General features: G+C 42.2%; 1 protein-coding gene across 3 annotated transcripts; it reads left to right on the top strand.

Moving 5' to 3' along the window:
- The first annotated feature begins 643 nt into the window (after positions 1–643).
- On the top strand, positions 644–19,843 carry cluha (clustered mitochondria (cluA/CLU1) homolog a). 3 transcript variants are annotated; one of them, XM_054625148.1, is made up of 27 exons: positions 644–998; positions 6,152–6,345; positions 6,814–6,985; positions 7,350–7,493; positions 7,613–7,740; positions 7,925–8,079; positions 8,447–8,572; positions 8,967–9,114; positions 9,217–9,309; positions 9,480–9,914; positions 10,316–10,575; positions 10,667–11,079; positions 12,048–12,149; positions 12,749–12,849; positions 12,960–13,112; positions 13,208–13,270; positions 13,361–13,605; positions 13,715–13,799; positions 13,889–14,042; positions 14,160–14,299; positions 14,995–15,075; positions 15,172–15,297; positions 15,453–15,574; positions 15,663–15,756; positions 15,858–15,992; positions 16,094–16,167; positions 16,495–19,843. In XM_054625148.1, the coding sequence occupies exons 1-27, from the start codon at positions 863–865 to the stop codon at positions 16,619–16,621; spliced, it is 4,206 nt and encodes a 1,401-aa protein (XP_054481123.1). In that variant the 5' UTR covers positions 644–862; the 3' UTR covers positions 16,622–19,843. The 3 variants fall into 3 exon arrangements, with proteins under 3 accessions (XP_054481123.1, XP_054481206.1, XP_054481289.1); XM_054625231.1 differs by having other exon boundaries at positions 10,667–10,992; XM_054625314.1 differs by lacking the exon at positions 644–998 and adding an exon at positions 1,867–1,955.
- Positions 19,844–20,540: the final 697 nt, after the last annotated feature.

A 20,540-nucleotide genomic window follows, 5' to 3' on the forward strand; every position in this document is an offset into this window, starting at 1 on the left:
ATACCTTTCAAGCCCAAATTGGGTCTTTGTTAGGCAGAAAGGAATGGATTTTTCTGTACTTTTCCTAATAAAATAATGGTGGGAGGAATGAAAGGGTCATTGTTGATGTGAGTCCTGGGGGGCGGACGACGACGACAGAGATTACAAGTGAGATTATAAAAGACTTTAATTTTACTATTCTACCAAAGGTATTTACTTTTTACTTTCATGAGGTTATGGTTAAAACATTTTGCTGTTAGCTCAAAATGTCCCCTCAAAAAAGAAAAAGAAATATACAAGTCTGGGTTTCCACGCAGGTCAGTGTCTGAACTGATATGATCTAATTCAGTGAGCATTTGGGATTATGCATTACTAGATTATTAAATAACATATGGACTATCAAGTGTGAACTGCTTTATTACCTGATCTCTATTTGTGGTGTTAAGAACAGTAACATTGTTGTAATACATTGTCTTTTCACTCACACATTGTTATTATGTAATCTTTTCATGCATAAGATAAATTCTTCACTCTCCAAAAAAAACAAACAAAAAAAACCTAATATGAATTTTGTCGAAGTGATATTTTTCGCTCGTGGCTTTCCGTAGCGCCGTGCTCAGTGGGTGGGGAAGTGCAACGCAAAGGCAAAGAGGTCAAGGGGAGGAGGAAACCACGTGTGATCGGCACCATGTACAGCACTGTCCTTCCCTCATCTGTATACTTGTTTTTGTGAGCTTGTACCCTTCGCATGTAGCCAGCTAGCCTGCGTTAGCCGGAGAAGCAGACTCTCTTTTTTTGTTGTTGTATTTATTCTACAGACTCGCATAGTCAAGCATCGCTGCTGCTGGAGGGGATTTTTCTGCTGCCACACTGACTGCCGACCATGGTGAGCAAGACAGATGACATCCCGGCGTCAGTGCCTAACTGTAATCCGGTCGATCTAGCGGACGAAGCAGGCGATGGAGCCCAGGACAGCAACGAGACCAGCAAGACCCGTCTGAAGGACTCCTGCGGCTGTGGTGAGTCTCTGCAGCAGACTGACTCTGCTGTTATAACACCCATCTAATATCACTTACACCATACAAAAACATCATGCATTAACAACTGCATATGGCCAGCATATCTGCATTGTTATCAGTGTGGTTGTCTGTCTCTTTGCATAGCAGCTAATGACCTGAATTCAAATGCATGAATCCAGGTTTATATGCACCACCTTGCAGCTGCTAATTAACTAAATGGTGTTTATCAGTGCTAATCAGGAGGCTAACAACCTCCACGGGGGTCTGGTCCATGTCTACGTCCATTAGTCATAGCTATTAGCATGTAGTCCAGCTTGACACTGCAGGTAAACCAGGCTAACCCAAAACAAGTTAGCCCACATGCTAACATTAGCCTTCTCATTGAGTGAGGCTAGCCGGTTAGCTATCTAGCAAACAGCCGCTCCTGTCACAGTCTGCGCGTCGCAAAAACACGAACAAATGTGCTGACAGCTAGTGTTTCTTTGTGCTAAAACGTTATCTATCTGTGTAGCACATGTTTCATTCACGTAATACAGTGTAGTAGCTCGGGTTGCACTAACTCGTATTGACGCACATGTTCGGTAACAGCGCGTCAAAGGAATGAACTGAAGGTCACCTTCAGTGGAGCAGACCACTCCGCATGAAGACGGGGGGGCGTAAACATTGGGTCATTCCATCTCACGTATATGTGTCCGAAAAGAGGCGTTAAAAGATGCGTTATTTAAATTGTCTTGCTTTAGATTGTGTATTTAAAGAGACTGTTGGGTGAAGTGTCCAGTGTGTGGTGTTACTCTCTTAGCGACCCCATTCCCCCCCCGTCGGGGAAGATCAGAGTCGACTGTTCCGCCCCGACCGGGAAGCGGAAGTTGGTTGTTGTAGAAAAAAAAGTCATGATGGTGCATGCCCAGTGAGAGAGGGAAGGTTACGCTAATAATACACGAACAGCCGTGTAAGCAGGTGAGTGCACTGACAGATAATAGTGTTGGCGGCTCGCAGTGGAGCAGCAGACTGTTGTTGGTGGAGGAAAGATTAAAGCGAGACTGTTGGCCGGTGGAGTTATTGTTATACAACTTCTAGAGCACCAAAAAGTCAGTGCTGCTGCCTGTCTGTGCGTGTCACATGTGGGACCTTGAATCGTCCCTGCCTCTTGTCATTCATTTCATAACACAGGTGAGAGGATGAGTTTGTGCTGCTTTTGAGGATGATCTGCTGAATGCATTTGAATGCCTCATGTTATTTGGCTGGATGATTACTTATGTACAGTACCAGTCAAAAGTTTGGACACACCTTCTCATTCAATGGTTTTTCTTTATTTGTGTTTTTTTCCACATTGTAGATTAATATTGAAGACATCCAAACTATGAAGGAACACATATGGAATTATGTGGTAAACAAAGAAATGCTCAACAAACCAGAATATGTTTTATATTTTAGATTCTTCAAAGTAGTTGAATGAGAAGGTGTGTCCAAACGTTTGACTGGTACTGTATGTGCTGTCCAGTCTTTCAGTCCTTCCATATGCCCACATGGAGCAGTGTGCTCAATTTACGAGCTTAAACAAATAGTAGATTCATTTATTATTAATAGGTTATTTATTTTCAAGCAATATGCCACATATCAGTTTTGCTCCAGCTTGTCAGTTTAACTGCTTTTAATAAAGTCAATATGTTTCCTCTTGAAGTATTGGTCGGACAAAACAAGCAACCTGATCTAAGGAACTTGTCATCGGCAATAAGTGATTTAATAAATACACAGAGAACTGATGATGAAAATGAATTAGCTGCAGCCTTACTTGTGACCTGCCATAAAACGGTCCGTGATAGGATTGATGGGCTGAACATGTCTGATGACCAACACAAACACTAGACCGTCAGTAGGGAGTTGTAACAGTTCCAGGACACACTAGCAGCACATGGCAGAGCAGACAGATCCAGGCGGGGGGTCACTGTTGGTGGTTTTAAGGGGATTCATGCTGCTGAAGTGTGACCTGGGTAATCTAAGGAACCCCTTCTGACACCCTGGCACTACTCCTCTCCTGGCTAGATGTCTTCTTCACCAGTCTACAGTCAACTCTATTGTATTCATAATATTTAGCAATGGTACCCTCCCCTTTTTAGCCTCTGACCACTTAAAAGAACCTCTTAATGCAGTCACATGGTGCATGTAGCAACATTATTTTCATTCATTGCTGGAAATAATTTAGTGTTTTACTTCTAAAGTCAAACTCAAACAGACCTTGTATTCAGTCTTTGTAGCTGTGAAATCCCATTGCAGATGCGTGACTCAGGGTCGATCTGTCCACCAGGAGGTTTAAGACAGACCTTGTGTTGTTGATGATGTTGTTTTCAGGGTTGCCTGGCCTGTTAGTGTTGCCATGACAGCAGCCAGGGTCCCCATGTCAAGGGCTGCAGAGTGGATAGATAGCTAGCTAGATTTATTATTTAGTTGTACCCAGGAGAAGTGCGAACTTGGGTAAAGCTCATTTTTAAGTATTGCATCATCTGAAAGAATTGTGAATGATCACAATGAGTTGGCAGTTTGGATCATTCACAGGATAAATGGGGCAAGTACAGAGTAATCTTTGCGTACTGTGGTGTTTTAACGTGTCTGTTTTTTTGCCTCTCATCTGTCTCTATTTGATTTGTGTCCTTGTTTCATTGATTCTTTATCTTGACCTCATGACCTTTTGCCTGGTAACTGTCCGACCTCAAGTTTGTGATCAGATTAAATGCATCGAGGAATAAATCTTGATGCATTTCAACTTCCTCCCCTTAAAGCCGACATGAGATTTGTCCTGTAAAAGGTTAAGGTTCATCGTTCCCTTCTCTCCTTTTCCTTTCTTCTTACTGAACTTTCTTCTACTGCTGTGGAGCCAAAGGGGTCCGTTTTGTAACAAACGGGCTGCTGGATTGCCTCATCAATCACAGTCTGAAATCTGGCACTTTGTACTCTCGCTTTTCTCATGCTGTGAATGCTACTTACTTAAAAAAAAAACTACTTCATTTGATGTTCCTCATTAAACACCACCTCTGCACTCCTCTCCCATATAACTGAAATACAATTTGTTAAAGTTTAACTACAAAGATGATCTTAAAAGTTTGCTGAAATGTGGCAACTGTGTGTTTGCCTATTGAAGTGGCTATAATCAATACTTTAATAATGAAATTGTATCAAATGACAATGTGAAAGGGGATGCTCGTACTGATGAGCTTTACAGGGAGTTTCGGCTCATTATTTAGCTGTCTTGCCCACAACTTAACTTATTTTGGTTCATCCCCTCAGCTGTTTTCCACGGAGACGCTCTAGAAAGCCACTGCCCGCTACCTGCTCAGCACCAAAGACAGACAGATACAGTTAAAGTTAACCTGGTGAACATAGTGGAGTATTTAGCAGCTAAAGAGACAGATGTCTCAGGAATGGATTGAACCCAAAAACAGAGCTAAAATAGTGTTTTATAAAACACAAACACAGCTCCAAATGAATGCATCGTTCCTTTTCCAGGTAACTGCTGGATGTGATAAACTGTTTAAACTTTCAAATGTATGCGTATTAGGAGAATAACTCAAGTTCAACGTCTCAGACAAAAATAGTTCAGATCTGATGAGAAAGGAAACGCTTCTGTACTGATACTGAAAATTAAAGACGGCCTCCCTGAAAGCCCTCATTCTCTCGCCAGTTCGCAACAAACTCTTAACTCGGCTGTCGGCTCTGAAGCCGTTGTGTTTGTTATTCAGAGCGTGGCCGGTCGCCCCTCTCCTGTGCTCCTCCTACACACCCCACCAGCTCCTCATTTCAGTGCGTTCATTCCCGGGGTCGTGGTCCAGTTTTCAGGCCCCGCCCCTTCTCTTCAGTAACCCTGACGGTGTTTACCCTTGACGGTGAGCAAGGACACGCTGGCTGGCAGCAGTTGAGTTCCAGCAAGACATCCACACACTCTGCCCTGCCTTTTTTGAATTAATGCACCAGAAAGCCTCATCTTTTATTCATTTCATTTTCTTCTCGCCTTAACTGCCACTTAGTCTAGAAAAGGTGGGAAATATAATGCATGCATATAATGAGATCATTTAAGGCTGGGCAATTATTCAATATGGTGATCTATCGTCTTGGAATCATATTGTGATGAAATCATGTGCTAAATTATCAGGATTCGTGACAAACTATTACATTGTCTAAATGCATGTATAAACTAAAATTTCTCAAGAAATATTTTGCACTAAAGTTCTTAATTAAATGAGAAAATACTCAGTACTTTTTGTCAAGAATTTCATTAGCACAACAGTAAAGAAAACCATGTGGTCATTAAACGCAACTGTCATTTAAAGAGATTGAATGTCCACAACAGAATGAGGGCAGCTGTTGAATGGTTCCTAGCTTACTTGCAGGTGTTGGATTTGCAAGTGACAAGTAATTCCCCTCTTGTGGGTGTCGAGTTCTTTTGTTTTGAATCCCTCAAGGCTTTCTGGCTGAACTCCATTCTGTGTCGCAACAGTGTTGATTTCAGCAGTTCGGTGTTTCTCTGTAGATTGGCTGAAAAGAACGCCTGGTTACTTATTGTTTTTAATACAATCATTAGTTATCTTTGTTTATCAGTTTAAACTTTTTTAGATGTTTGAAGGTTTGATGATTGAACGTGAAGTGATGGATTCTAGATCTCATCACGCTTATTCTGCAGTTTGTGTGTATTTCATTTGTATTGTTAGATGTAGGAACACCACGGCGCTAGAATGCTATACCTGAGCTCTGTCAGCTCTGTTCACCCATTCATAAATGTTTAATAAGGTTATCTATAAGGTCATCAGGCCTATGCGTCTGCTCTGGGTGCTTTGTTTGTGATATGGCTGCCTGGCAGCGTCTGTGTTTTTCATATGTTAGAAAGGTCAGGTGTTTTTGTTGTCAGGATGGCTTACTTTGCACAACGGCATTGATTATTAGATTATTTTCTAATGGCAGCTGTAGATTTGTGGAGAACATAGCTGTTTGTCCAAAATACTTGTGATAGTCATTGAGGGGTGTAGTTCTCCGCTTGTGTTGTTTCAGAGTCATGCATGTGGTTTGAATGCTTTTCTCCGCATCTTTTGATCAGAGCTGTCCAGTTTAACGCCATCACAAGATGTTAACCTCACTGACGACCCTTTGTGTCTTTTCCATTGCAGGGCACAGTGCCGATACAGCCATGGTGAATGGTGATGGGGCTCATGAGCACACAGAGGAGGCAGATTCCAAGCAGGATGGGAACAGTGAGACGGACGGAGGAGATGAGTCTAACGAACAGGAAGTGATAGTGATCCAGGACACGGGCTTCACCGTCAAGATCCAGGCGCCTGGAACGGAGCCATTTGACCTGCAGGTAAGGATTAGCTCTTGACAAGAAGCTATTCATAAATCCATGTGTTCAGACAGACAAGAGCATTTCTGGGGGGGAAAAACCTGAACCCTCTCATTCATTTCAAGGATCAAATATGTGCATGTTCTCTATAAAATACTTTGTCACCTAAACTGGCTATTTCAGCAATTTACCTGCTGATTGTCACGACAGAGAAGGAAATCTAACCGCTATGATAACCTCCTGTAGTTGTAAATCCTTTCTCATAATCTTATAAAACTTATGGATTTAGTACTCAAGACGGCCTTTCTGGATCATATGAGTTGGAACCGGTTCTGGTTCAGGGCTGTTTTTAGTCTGAACACCTGGTTGCACTGCAGTGTGAACATTATTAAAATAAGCAAGCAAGCAAGACTATTTATCTGAACCAAAGCAGGTTATTTTTCCTCAATCTGAAGCTGTACTTCCCTTCATCTCCCTCCCCTCCATCAGGTGTCTCCCCAGGAAATGGTCCAGGAGATCCATCAGGTGTTGATGGACCGGGAGGACACCTGTCACCGCACCTGCTTCTCCCTGCAGCTGGACGGAAACGTGCTGGACAACTTCGCTGAGCTCAAGTCCATCGAGGGCCTGCAGGAGGGCTCTCTGCTCAAAGTGGTGGAAGGTCAGAGGCTTTTATTCACACACCTGTGTTTGTCTTATTGTTGAGGTGCAAAGAGGAACAATAAACACTTACTTTATAGCTTGTTTGAGAGACGGCAATCAAAGTTATTGTCCTCACTTGAAAAAAATATAGAATTTATTAATGAAAATAAACATTATCGATTTGATGGTTTACCCTCCATCTACAGCTTGGCACAGTATATTTCCTGCTGAGGCGATACTGATATGTATCTGCCTGCAAAAGACTAAACAGAATGAAGTTATAGTTTATGACAAGCGACCATTAGCCTGATCTGTTCCTTGTCTAACCACTCACGTTCTGCTTTTGACACCCTTTGGGTTTCCTTTATCTCTCTTCTCTCCAGAACCGTACACGGTGCGTGAGGCTCGCATCCACGTGCGTCACATCAGAGACCTGCTGAAGAGTCTGGACCCCTCAGACGCCTACAACGGAGTGGACTGCAACTCCCTCTCCTTCCTCAGCATCTTCACCGATGGAGACCTCGGAGGTATGACAGAGATGAACGGCCATTTTCAAGCGAGCGTTTTCATGTACTGTGTCCTGCCTGACTGGCAACATGCAGATGGACTGCCGGCATTCATTTAGCTTGTTTTTATGTGACTGCAGAAAGTGGTAAGCGGAAGAAAAAGGGCAACGAGCTGGAGCAGATTGACTGCACCCCCCCGGAGCACATCCTGCCTGGCAGCAAAGACCGTCCCCTGATTCCCCTCCAGCCACAGAACAAGGACTTGAAAGTGAGACTTGGACAGATTTTTGGGAATTTATGTCTTGGATTAATGCTAATTATTCTTGCATACTATTTATAGTAAAAGTCTGAGGAGTTGAATGAGACTTGAATGAGTTTTTTTTTTTTTTTATTTTTTTTTTTATTTTTTATAAATGGTTTCCTTTCGCTAATGGTTTTAATCCCTCCAACAGCCTATGCAGTGCCTGAAGGTCCTGACCATGAGCGGCTGGAACCCTCCACCTGGAAACAGGAAGATGCACGGCGACCTCATGTACCTGTACATGGTGACTGTGGAGGAGCGTCACATCAGCCTCACTGCCTCTACGCGCGGCTTCTACCTCAATCAGTCAGTCAACATTTAAAGCTCGTATTTCGTTACAGCTACATCTTTTCACTGCAATGGACTCTCAACCTTTTAAGCTGCATAATCTCCAAGTACAAAGTTTATACACAAAGAATTTGGCCGTCACTTAGCATTAACGGTGTCAGGATCCTGGTTTTGGATGCCAGCAAGGAATTAACAATGGGACAATTGAATTACTTTGGAAAGTAGTCTCTAGATAAGCATCTGTTGGACAAAACTGGCAGTGTGAAGTCCAAACATGAAAATTACTTCCTGTTCATGCTTGCTTAGTTTTAGTAGATTTGTTACCAAAAAAGCCACTATAACAAGCCATAACTATGTGAATAATAATGGTTAATGTGTGTTCCAGATCTACTACCTACACCTTCAACCCTAAACCAGCCAACCCCAGCTTCCTGAGCCATTCTCTGGTGGAGCTGCTGAGCCAGATCAGCCCTGCCTTCAAGAAGAACTTCACTGCCCTGCAAAAGAAAAGGTATACATATCTCTTTTCTCTTTAGCCTCCCAACATTTTTTGCTCATCCTCTGTGGTAGGACACTAATACCTCAGTGTTTTTTCCAGTTTCTGTCCTCCTACTGTGCTGTACAAAGGCTTCTCCTTTTTACATTTATCTGTGAAGTGTTTCTTTTCTGCAATCATTCTAAAGTTCATTCATTCATTAACTTTATTTAACTAGGTGAAAACACACAGTCTCGACCTGGCCAGAAGGTCAAAGTCTTAAAACAAGATAAAAACCCTAAACAATCCAAAATAATTACAAGAAATATGGTCATTCATTTGGTTATAATTTCAGATAAACTGCCCGAGATGAACAAAGACAGATCCCAAAAGTGATTCCTCTTTCTGTTTTGCTGTGTTTTTGCTGCAGGGTCCAGAGACACCCGTTTGAGAGGATAGCCACACCTTTCCAGGTGTACAGCTGGACAGCTCCGCAGGTAGACCACGCCATGGACTGTGTGCGGGCGGAGGACGCCTACACCTCCCGCTTGGGTTATGAGGAGCATATACCTGGACAGGTAGGCACAGCTGAACACAGCAGCACACCAGGCAGACAAATAATGCTAAATCGTTCCAGTGTTCATATTTATTTTATTTTTTTTGTGTTGATTTGTCTTTAGACCAGAGATTGGAACGAGGAGCTGCAGACTACCAGAGAGCTTCCCCGGAAGAACCTGCCTGAACGCCTGCTGAGGGAGCGGGCCATATTCAAGGTACCGCCTTTACACAATCAACAGCGTAGACTGGATGACACAGATTAATCCAACCTGTTGGCTCACTTAATGAGCAATCTGATTTGTAAATGTGTAGCTTTTAAATGTGTAACAGCTTATTCTTCTTCTAAAATACCAATACCTTCTTTTTTGTTGTTGTTCTCCTGCAGGTCCATAGTGACTTTGCAGCAGCTGCCACTCGAGGCGCCATGGCAGTCATTGATGGGAACGTAATGGCCATCAACCCCGGCGAGGAAACGCGCATGCAGATGTTCATCTGGAACAACATCTTCTTCAGCCTGGGCTTCGATGTACGGGATCACTATCGCGAGCTGGGCGGAGATGCCGCCGCCCACGCTGCGCCCACCAATGACCTGAATGGAGTGCGGGCTTACGGCGCCGTGGATGTGGAGGGGCTGTACACTCTGGGGACGGTGGTGGTGGACTACAGAGGCTACCGCGTCACCGCCCAGTCCATCATCCCGGGCATCCTGGAGCGGGAGCAGGAGCAGAGCGTCATCTACGGCTCCATTGACTTTGGAAAGACGGTTGTGTCTCACAGCAAATACCTGGAGCTTCTGGAGAAGACCAGCAGGCCACTCAAGGTCAGTAACACGCCTATTGACTTTACTCAAGTTACTGTGTTATCACAGTACATTTTGTGTTAAAAGACAAGTCTGGTGATATTTTTCTTATAGTCAATAAATCCAGTGAAAAGACCAAAAACAAAAATGAATTGATCCGACAAGTAATTGTGTTCTGTGAAGCTGGAGCCTGATATGTCTTACTCCTCTGTGTCCTCCATTCATATCCAAAAACAGCTGCTATATAAAAAGGGAATAAAATAGACTTGTGGCTTAGAGCAACAAACAGGCTAAGCAGTTGGGAAAGATGCTTAGAGAGTATAAAGAATATTGGCAGCTTTATTTTTCTGATTTTATTGAGCCTGACAAACCACCAAAGAGACATTGTGTATTCAGATCTTTTCTCTGGGTGTAACTTTCAGGTCCACAGGCACAACGTGCTGAACGAGAAAGATGAGTCCGTTGAGCTGTGCTCTTCTGTCGAGTGCAAGGGCATCATCGGAAACGATGGCAGACACTACATCCTGGACCTTCTTCGTACCTTCCCTCCTGACCTCAACTTCCTGCCTGTGGACGGAGAGGAGCTGTCTCCCGAGAGTCAACGCCAGGGCTTCCCCCGCCAGCACCGCCACCGCCTGGCTTGTCTACGCCAAGAGCTCATCGAGGCCTTTGTGGAGCACAGGTGGGTGTCAGCGCTGTCGAGCGTCATCACATCTCCACCATCACAGGAGAGTCTCTACACTTGTTTAACCATTGATTCTGTCCCGCCGCAGATATCTTCTCTTCATGAAGATGGCGGCATTGCAGCTCATGCAACAGAAGGCAAACAAGGAGGCTAAGACTGATTTACCCGCCATCACAGAGACGGCCGAAGCACCCTCAGAAAGCACCGCTGACACAACCAAGACACAGACCGCTGCATCAGAGTCTCCCAGTGCGACAGAGGCCTCCACGGACAGCACAAGCCAGACGGAGGACAACACCTCTGCTGCCTCACAGGAAACGACTGGCGGTGAAGAAAACTCCTCAAAGCCCGCAACAAACGGGCCTGTAGAACCCGCAGCCACCCTAAATGGGGAATGCAAGAGCCCACTGGAGGGTAAGGATCTTGAGGAAAGTATTCCAGGATTAGCTCAGGCCAAAGAGCTGGCAGAGACCTTAGTTGCCGAAGATGGATCTTGTATTGGTACGTCCAAAAATCCCCCAAATTGTAAGGCCAGGACAACGCAGGGGAGAGCTACTCTGGTGGATGGTTGCATAGAGAAAGAAGCGTTTACATCGAAGCAGCATTTAATTAAAAATATGTTTTCTTGATGCAGCTTATTTTAGAGAATGTGTGTGTGTCGAGTATCAGGTAGAGCATTCAAATTTCAAGTACTGCGTTATGGTGGCTTCTTTCCACCAGTCTAGCTGTCCCTGGTCCGTCCTCAGCCTGAAGTTGGGAAGTGTGTTGGCCCCACAATCAGCCCATCCCTAACTGTCCCAGCCTGTGATGCCTGTGCTGTGGGATCTGACCCCAATAAACTGAATAATCAGTAGCTGTGTTCATTAATCCAAATTTGTTTGGGAATGCGGAAATAATCACTGATTGTTTGGTGTTTGTTTGGTGTGCTGCTAAATTGATCCTAAATCACAGTTATCCGAGTGAACTAATCTGTTGTGTTTGGGTGTCGTTAATCGTCAGTTTTAAAACAGGTGGTGGGTTCTCTACTAAGGCAATGTCCACAGTAAGCCTACCAAATAACCATGTCGTGATCAAAATATGCTGAATAACAAGAACGATGATACTGTCTTTATTGTATGATCCGCTTTTAAATACTATAAATAAAAAAATATATTTTTGGCTTACTCAGGGACATTTACAGGAATGTGCATTAATGTGCACTGTCCCTATTAGTTAAACCGAAAAAAAGATCAAAGAGAGAGTTGGAGGTGACAGAAGTTTGTTGTATTTACATTATTGAACCAAACAACAACTTCTGTGCAGCCCTCTCTGTTCTCCACATACACTTTAAAAAGAGCGGTTTTGATGCTCAGCTTGGTTTATGTTTTGGCTTAACGTGGACATGGTTTAAACTATCCCTTTGCCATAATGTGTCTGTCGCCATTACTTTTAACATGTTTGTATTCTCTCTTTTTCTTTGACCTTAACAGATCCCAAAAGCCGCGAGGTTGTCCTCAATGCCTGCAAGGCCGTTGGCTCCATCAGCACCACATCTTTTGACATTCGCTTCAACCCTGACATCTTCTCCCCGGGTAAGCACAACTAGTGGTTAATCATATGTGGACTATGGGAAAAGCTTGACAGTATCTTTACAGTGAATGATGTGGAAATGGGCTATGTAGCCATAAAAAAAAGAAGACCGTGAAGAATCAGAATCTTTTTAGAGATTTTGGGGCAGCTTTGGAATATGTCAAATAATCAAAATAAAAGACAAACATTGTTTCAAAACAAACCAGTCAGAGACAAAAACAAAAAATCTGGTGAAAAAGTTCTCAGCTCAAAATGATAATGACCAATGTAACGTGATAAGCTAAGAACTAGTTAGCAAATGCTGGCAGAAATGTCTATAATCTATATTATGTGTCTTTTTAATTTTAATGTAACAATAATTTACCTTAGAAAATAATGAAACTATTTTAGTTGAAGAGCAGCCAAGATGTTATTTCATCCATTTTAACTCCCTACACTGATTAGACACAGATCTGTCTGTGTCTAATCTCCTTCTTGCTTGTAGACATTTTTACCACATTGGGCTCCAAATGATCTTTAAAGCAATATGAGAAAGTTAATGGCAATTATTCACATGAGAATAAAAGCACTGAATATGTGTGCATGTGTTTGTTTGAATCAGGAGTACGTTTCCCAGATGACAGCACAGATGATGTCCAGAAGCAGAAGCAGCTTCTCAAAGACGCCGCTGCCTTCCTGGTGTCCTGTCAGATCCCATCACTGGTCAGTGGTACAGATGATCCCCACACATCCCAGTAATAAAGTGGTTGAATTGTTAAGGTTGTGTGTGTGTGTGTGAGACTTTAAAGCCTATACATGTGTTTTATTACCAGGTTAAAGACTGTTTGGACCATAGCGCTCTGCCCATGGATGGAGCCACACTGACCGAGGCCTTGCGACAGAGAGGCATCAATATTCGCTATCTGGGCACCGTTCTGGAGTTTGTGGACAAGACCCCGGCCAAAACCCAGCTGGAGCACTTCTATGTGAGTCTGAACCTCTGAATCCAACCACCACTGTCACACACTTTTTGTCCTTGTAGTTGGTCATGCTAATATTACCGTTTTCCTTACCTTTTTAGAGAATAGGAATCAGTGAGCTGATCACCAGATGTGCAAAACACATCTTCAAGACGTACCTCCAGGTTGGTAACATCCCACATACATTTCCCAACCTCTTCAAACAACAAGCGACACACCTACAAACATATTTTGTATTTTTCCTCACCGTGTAGGGTGTGGAGTTGTCTGCTCTTTCTGCTGCTGTAAGCCATTTCCTGAACTGCTTCCTGAGCTCCTTCCCCGACGCCGTCGCCCACCTGCCTCCTGACGAGCTGGTGTCTCGCCGTAAAAGCCGCAAACGTCGCAACAGGGTCCCCGGCAGCGGTGACAACACGGCGTGGGCCAGCCTGACACCCAGTGAGCTGTGGAAGAACATCGCCTCTGAGGCAAAGAGCTACTATCACTTCACCGTACACTGGTGAGGGCCCCCTCTGCTAATGTGAAACAGATGTTAAAGCTCTGTTTTTGCACTTCAGCATTTCCATTTATTGTGTTTTATTAAACAAATGAAATGTTTTCTTGCACAGTGAAAGTGTGGACCAGGTGGTGGAGAAATACGGCCTCCAGAAAACCACTCTGCTCAGAGAGATTTCAGTCAAAACTGGCATCCAGGTAACACTCGTTTAGTCGATAATGACCCCTCACGGCACTTTGCTAAATGGCCTTCATGAAATGTTTCCTTCTTTTGATTTGCCTTCTAGATTCTGATAAAAGAGTATAACTTCGACAGCCGTCACAAGCCTGCCTTCACAGAGGAGGACATCCTCAACATTTTCCCTGTTGTGAAGCACGTGAACCCCAAAGCCTCAGATGCCTTCCACTTCTTCCAGAGTGGACAGGCGAAAGTGCAGCAAGGTGCGACATTACAAAAGATTTAAATCATACCTAAACCTTGTTAGAATTAATGGATTGTAAAATCTTAACTTTCAGAACTTGAACATGAATCTCACTACCTTTTCTTGACATTCCCAGGTTTCCTGAAGGAGGGCTGTGAGCTGATCAACGAGGCTCTGAACCTCTTTAACAATGTGTACGGAGCCATGCACGTGGAGATCTGTGCATGCCTGCGCCTGCTGGCACGCCTTAATTACATCATGGGAGACCACCCTGAGGTAGGCAGAAATATGGTGACACCTGGTACTTTGTGTGTCTTATTGTGTAACTAAATGTAGGACTGTTCCTAATTATATTTGTTTATCTTTATTCAAAGCTACTGTTGAGGTTTTCTAATAATGCTTTAAATGTTTTGTCCTATTTTTTATGATATCATCATCCTAAAAATATTTTATTGTGATGTTAGATTGCTGCTAGATGCCGTGTTAAAACAAGTGTGAGCCTTCTTTTGTTTCCTTGGAGAGCAAACTGACAATGAAGTTTTGGAAAGACCAAAACAAAATATGGATTGAAGCAGCTGCATTCAGACAGAAACATGTTATGAAATTGATGATGATTACACAGATTAAAAAAAAACTTGCGACTTTTGGACTTGCTCTCGAGTCATTGGAAATATTTTGATCACACGAGCTGGAAACAATCCCACGCAGTAGAGTGGAACGAGTCCGTTTTTTTTTTTTTTTTTTTTGTAATACCTACTCCCGGCCAACCCCTTGCGACAGCCAATATGCACGGCCCAAATATGCAAAATATGCATGAATCAACCACCTGAACCCTCTGCAGAAATACTGGGTTTAAGCAATGAACAGACATACAAAAAAAAAAAGCAGCAAATCGAATTTCAATTTAGAATTCAAATGTCAAAGTTATGAATTAAGGCCTACCTAATTAACATTTATGTATTTACCCACAGGCTCTCAGCAACCAGCAGAAGGCTGTTCTGATGAGTGAGAGAGTCCTCGGCATCGAGCACCCCAACACAGTTCAAGAATATGTAAGTTATCACAACAAATGCAGGAAGTATTTAGTTTGTGCTAAATATCATTCACATCCCTCTAACCTATACGTTTTGTTTCCTGTTTTTCCCCAGATGCACTTGGCTCTGTACTGCTTTGCCAACGGCCAGCTGTCGACCGCCCTGAAGCTGCTTTATCGCGCCCGTTACCTCATGCTGCTGGTTTCTGGGGAGGACCACCCAGAGATGGCACTGCTAGACGTGAGTGCAGTCTTTACTTAAGATTTATATAAGCTACGAATTGCTTCTTTAGTAATGCATCGATGCTGATAAAGTCTTTGGTTTAAAAAAAACAAACAAAAAAAACAGAAGTAACACTAATAATGTTATTCTTGTTCTTGTCTCTTGTTCCACAGAGTAACATTGGGCTGGTGCTACACGGAGTGATGGAGTATGATTTATCACTGAGATTCCTGGAGAACGCCTTGACGATCAACACAAAGTACCATGGACCCCGGTCCCTTAAAGTGGCCCTCAGGTGGGGAGAAATAGATCGTCCATATCCTTTATAGTTGTTATAATACTGGCTGACATATTGATTTACATTATTCATTTTTTTTTTTCAGTCATCATTTGGTTGCGAGGGTTTACGAGAGCAAGGCCGAGTTCCGCTCTGCGCTGCAGCATGAGAAGGAGGGTTACACCATTTACAAGAACCAGGTGGGAACCTGCACGACTCTCCGCTGATGGGAACTGAAACGTGGTTCCTTTGTCAGTTGTGATTAAGTGATAGCTTAAATTTACTTTGAATCTCTTCTCAGATGGGCGAGGCTCATGAGAAGACCAAGGAGAGCTCAGAGTTCCTGAAGTATCTCACCCAACAGGCTGTGGCTCTGCAGAGAACCATGAACGAGATCTACAAGAACGGCTCAAACGCCAGCATCACGCCCCTCAAGGTGACTGCTCTGGTTCAGGATGCTTTTTTTTATGTGCCTCCATCTGTTTCATTTGCACTGATTAACAGTGATGCTATGTGTTATTTCCTCCTGTTTTCCAGTTCACCGCTCCCAGCATGGCCAGTGTGTTGGAACAGCTCAACATTATCAATGGGATCATCTTTATACCACTCAGGTACAAAATGCTTTAAACACCTGCAGGGAGTTAATATTCTAACACAACAGATTACTGACATTATATACAAAGTTAGGAATACTCCAGCTGTTTTATATGGGATTTTATTACGTTATTTGAGGAAGCTATTCCTGAAAATAGCTTTACAGACAAGTTAGGTCCATAATGATGACTCGTGTCTAAAATTTCATTTTGAACTTGACTGTAAGGTTTAGTATTGTGTAATAAATTGGAAACACAAGAGAAAAACAAAATCTCTGAGTGAATGGATGAATAAAACCCTTTCTCTACAGGAATTCATTATTTTTTTTTTGTATTGCATTACAGCCAAAAGGATCTGGAGAACCTGAAGGCAGAGGTTCAGAGGCGGCAGCAGCTGCAGGAGCTGGGAAAGATCGAGGAGCCCACTGAGGACCGACCACTGGAACTAGAGGACAGAATTCCCATTGATTAATATATACAAGCCCTCAACCCAGCTACTTTCTGCTATGGGGGGGGGGGGCAGGAGAGCCACGTCACTGAGCCTGTGGACCCGAGAACCGAGCGGTCTAAATCAGCATTGAAATAAACGGGGAGGGATGGGTCAGGGCAGTCCAGACAACAAACTGCATCAACTGTAGGACAAAGGATACAGAGCTGGAATTTCCTACGAGGTAGGGAGGGAGGGGAAGAAACAAACATAGAATCAATGTAGAAGTGCAGTCTGAAAAAAATCCCCGGTCCAAGAAACCTGGTGATGTGAACTCACTCAGGTGTTAGCTGCCAAGAAATATGATTGCACATGAGAGAATGGTTGCAGCCGGGGCAGTGAGACCAAGGATGACCATGACATTGTATACCAGAGCCTTATCCATTGTATCATATCCCCCACCCCCCCCCCCCCAATAATGCTTCTTCTCAGCTCAAACTTCCCACAGCACTGTTAGCCCAGGACCAGATTTTGCCCCACCATTCCCTAAAGATCCTCAAAGACCTCCCCCCCGCCCACCGGGGATGTAGCCACCCCACCCCTCCAACGGTGCTCTCTAAATGATAAAGCACCCACCCTGTCCTAGAACTCAGGGGTACTTTCTACTGTGCACTAGAACCAGAATACAGTCACTAAATTTAAGATTTCCCAAGCGGGGCTTCAGAATGTAAATTCCCTTCTTCGTGGCTTCTTTGAGCCACTTCGCAGCAGTCACCCATCACTGTTGCACGTCCCCGATGGTTAATTAATTTAATCGTTCTATCATTTGTACTCACGACATCCCAGGTGGGTGCCTGCTGTGTCCTCTGGTTCCTGTTTCTCCAAGCAAGCAAAACAATACAGTGACACATTAGTGAGCATTCAACCGGTTTGATTTCATTTGCTGGAGTTTTTTTAAATTTTTTTTTTTAGTACATATAATGGAGTTTGTAAATGTGCACAGGAGAATTATGAAAAGGGTTTTAGGCCTGTTGATCATCAATTAATTTAAGCCATGTCTGTTTTATAGAAAATGTATAGAAGTGGAAAAAAAGATGTATAAATCTCTATCGGATTTAGACAGGTCCTTGATTGATGTTTATGGAAAACGCAGATTTGAAACGTCCACCTTTAAGCAGTAAATTTATCTATCTATATACTAGCTGTGTTCAATCTTCTATTTTTACACATTGAAAGATTATGTGCATGTATGTTTGTGTGTGTGACAGTGTGTGTGTGTCTTTGTGTAGTCCAACAGAAAATCTATTGGCCAGGGCTGTCGCTGCTTTTGCTGCTGCATAGTTTTGAATAGGGGCTAAGCGAACATTGGCTTTCCAAATGTTTTATTTTTCTACGCATAGTAAACCTGTTGGAAGGCTGATGCCTCTTTTCGCAACACATTCATGGCCACCAATGTTGTAAATCTGTTACTGTATGAATTGGTACTGAAATGAACCTCTTCTCATCACTGGACAGGTGCTCAGCATTGGCAGTAGTGACTGATTTATTTTCATTTTTGGGTCAGCTTTTCATGTGTAACGAAGAGATAAGAAAAAATAGCCAGCAGTGTCTGTTCATTGAGCAGTATTTAGTGCACTTTCTCGGGCTGTTTGGATGTGTGATGGCGACCACAGCACCACCAAAAGTGGACGAAAGAAGCGCTGCTTCAATGTGATGTACCAAAAAGAGGTTTGTTTGCGCTTGTGTACATGCAATGTATCCCTCCCATGGCAATTTGTTACTTAATTGTTGCCGTGTCTAAATGTATGTGATTAAAGCAATAGAGAGATGGTGCTGGAACTTTTACTTGGCACAAGATGTGTGAGATTGATTCCTCACTGTATGGGCTGAATTACCTGAAAAATAGGGAGCTGTATAAAAACAAAACAAAGGGCTGGGTGAATATTTTTTATTACAGCTATTTCCTGATTGTGCTCCTTAAACATGTCTTGACATCAATAGCACAGCATGGTGTGTATTGTGCCTATTATTATTTATGCTTCTGAACGGTAACTAGGGTGATGACGGTGAATAACTTTCTGAGTTTCTGTTTTTCCTAAAATAATTGTTCAAGTTTCTTTATTGACTTTGGGTTATTTTTTTCCCCCCTGATACCAAAGTCTCAATCAACAAATACCAACAGTGTCCACAAGGTTGCGCCCTAACATTTATCATGAAGGACGTGTGGTGACGGGAGTAATTGCAGTGCTGGTCCATGTATAATCAAATGCTTCAGTTGACTATGACAAATTAAAATAAGGGAATCTTTTGCATTTTTTTCCCCCTCAGATTATTAAAAATATAGCACTAAATTACAAACTACTTCCTGTTAATCATGTTCTGAACCTGTTAATCCCACCACCTTGTTTGGTAATGTTAATTGTTTAAGATATAGAAGAAGCTCTTTCAGAATGATCAAACAATTGATCTGCAAAGATCTTTTAATCTTTTAACCCGGTGCTACGGTTTGGTAGGCGGCCCTAATCTCACTCCACTAAAGCTCAGTGTTAACATTTCTGTTTTGAATAGAGTAGCTGTTTAACGTTTTAGATGTTATTTCATGTTATTAAGAACGTTAGGATCGAAACTGGAAAAAATCAAGAAGACCTATGGTGGAGTAATTAAGTGTATGCTTTCACCCATAATTTGCATACACTAGTATAACAATTTCAGCTTCTTTCCAATCTGAATGTGTGAAATACAATACAAATGTGGAATATGTATATTAACTGAATATAAAGACAGAAAATATTCCTTTCATTTAAAGATATGAATATCCTGTACAAAATAACACTTAAAGGTCTGGGTTTGGGAGGGAAGAGTAATGTCTACCCCAAAATGTTATAAATGCAATTTGCTGCCCAGTGTTGCATATATTGTCTGGAAATGATTGTTTGAAAGTTTTGCGCTTTCTTAGCTGATAAAATTTTCTTCTGGTCAAAGGCTTCGTAGCTCAAATGTTTGACTCCACTTCCCCTGATGATGTGTGGTGTTTGTGTGTTGTTCTTTACAAAATAATCATATTTTGGTTTGAGTATGCTTTTATATTAAAATGAATAAAATAAACCTAGCTTTGTTTGGGGGTACTGATAACTCAACAAGTAACGAGATATTTTACTTAAGTAAAAGTAGTAACGCCACTGTTGGCTTATTAACTCCTGTCAGTGTGTAGTTTTGTATTATTACTGATGCATTATCGTATAAGATGCATGATATTATTGTTTTTGCTGGCTGAGACAAAGATGAAAAATTTCAGTTATTATAAATTAGTTAAATAAAAATAAAAAAGTACAATACCAGTCAAAAGTTTGGACACACCTTCTCATTCAACTACTTTGAAGAATCTAAAATATAAAACATTCTGGTTTGTTGAGCATTTGTTTGTTTACCACATAATTCCATATGTGTTCCTTCATAGTTTGGATGTCTTCAATAATAATCTACAATGTAGAAAAAAATAAAGAAAATAAAAAATAAAAACCATTGAATGAGAAGGTGCTGTATAAGCTGATCACATGTTTTCTATGTTAATTACTAATTTCCAAAGTGGCTATATCTTCCATATAAATGCAGTGGAGTGAAAGTGCAATATTTTTTATGTAGTTGCGTGGAAGTATCGAGTAATCAATACAAGTACCTCAGAAGTACGGTACCAGTCAAAAGTTTGGACACACCTTCTCACTCAACTACTTTGAAGAACCTAAAATATAAAACATATTCTGGTTTGTTGAGCATTTGTTTGTTTACCACATAATTCCATATGTGTTCCTTCATAGTTTGGATGTCTTCAATATTAATCTACAATGTAGAAAAAATAAAAAATAAAGAAAAACATTGAATGAGAAGGTGTGTCCGAACTTTTGTCTGGTACTGTACAGTACTAGTCCTGGTTACTTTCACCACTGCAAATTGCATTCAACATAGT

This window comes from Anoplopoma fimbria, chromosome 1, assembly GCF_027596085.1.
Source record: "Anoplopoma fimbria isolate UVic2021 breed Golden Eagle Sablefish chromosome 1, Afim_UVic_2022, whole genome shotgun sequence".
Taxonomy (NCBI): domain Eukaryota; kingdom Metazoa; phylum Chordata; class Actinopteri; order Perciformes; family Anoplopomatidae; genus Anoplopoma; species Anoplopoma fimbria.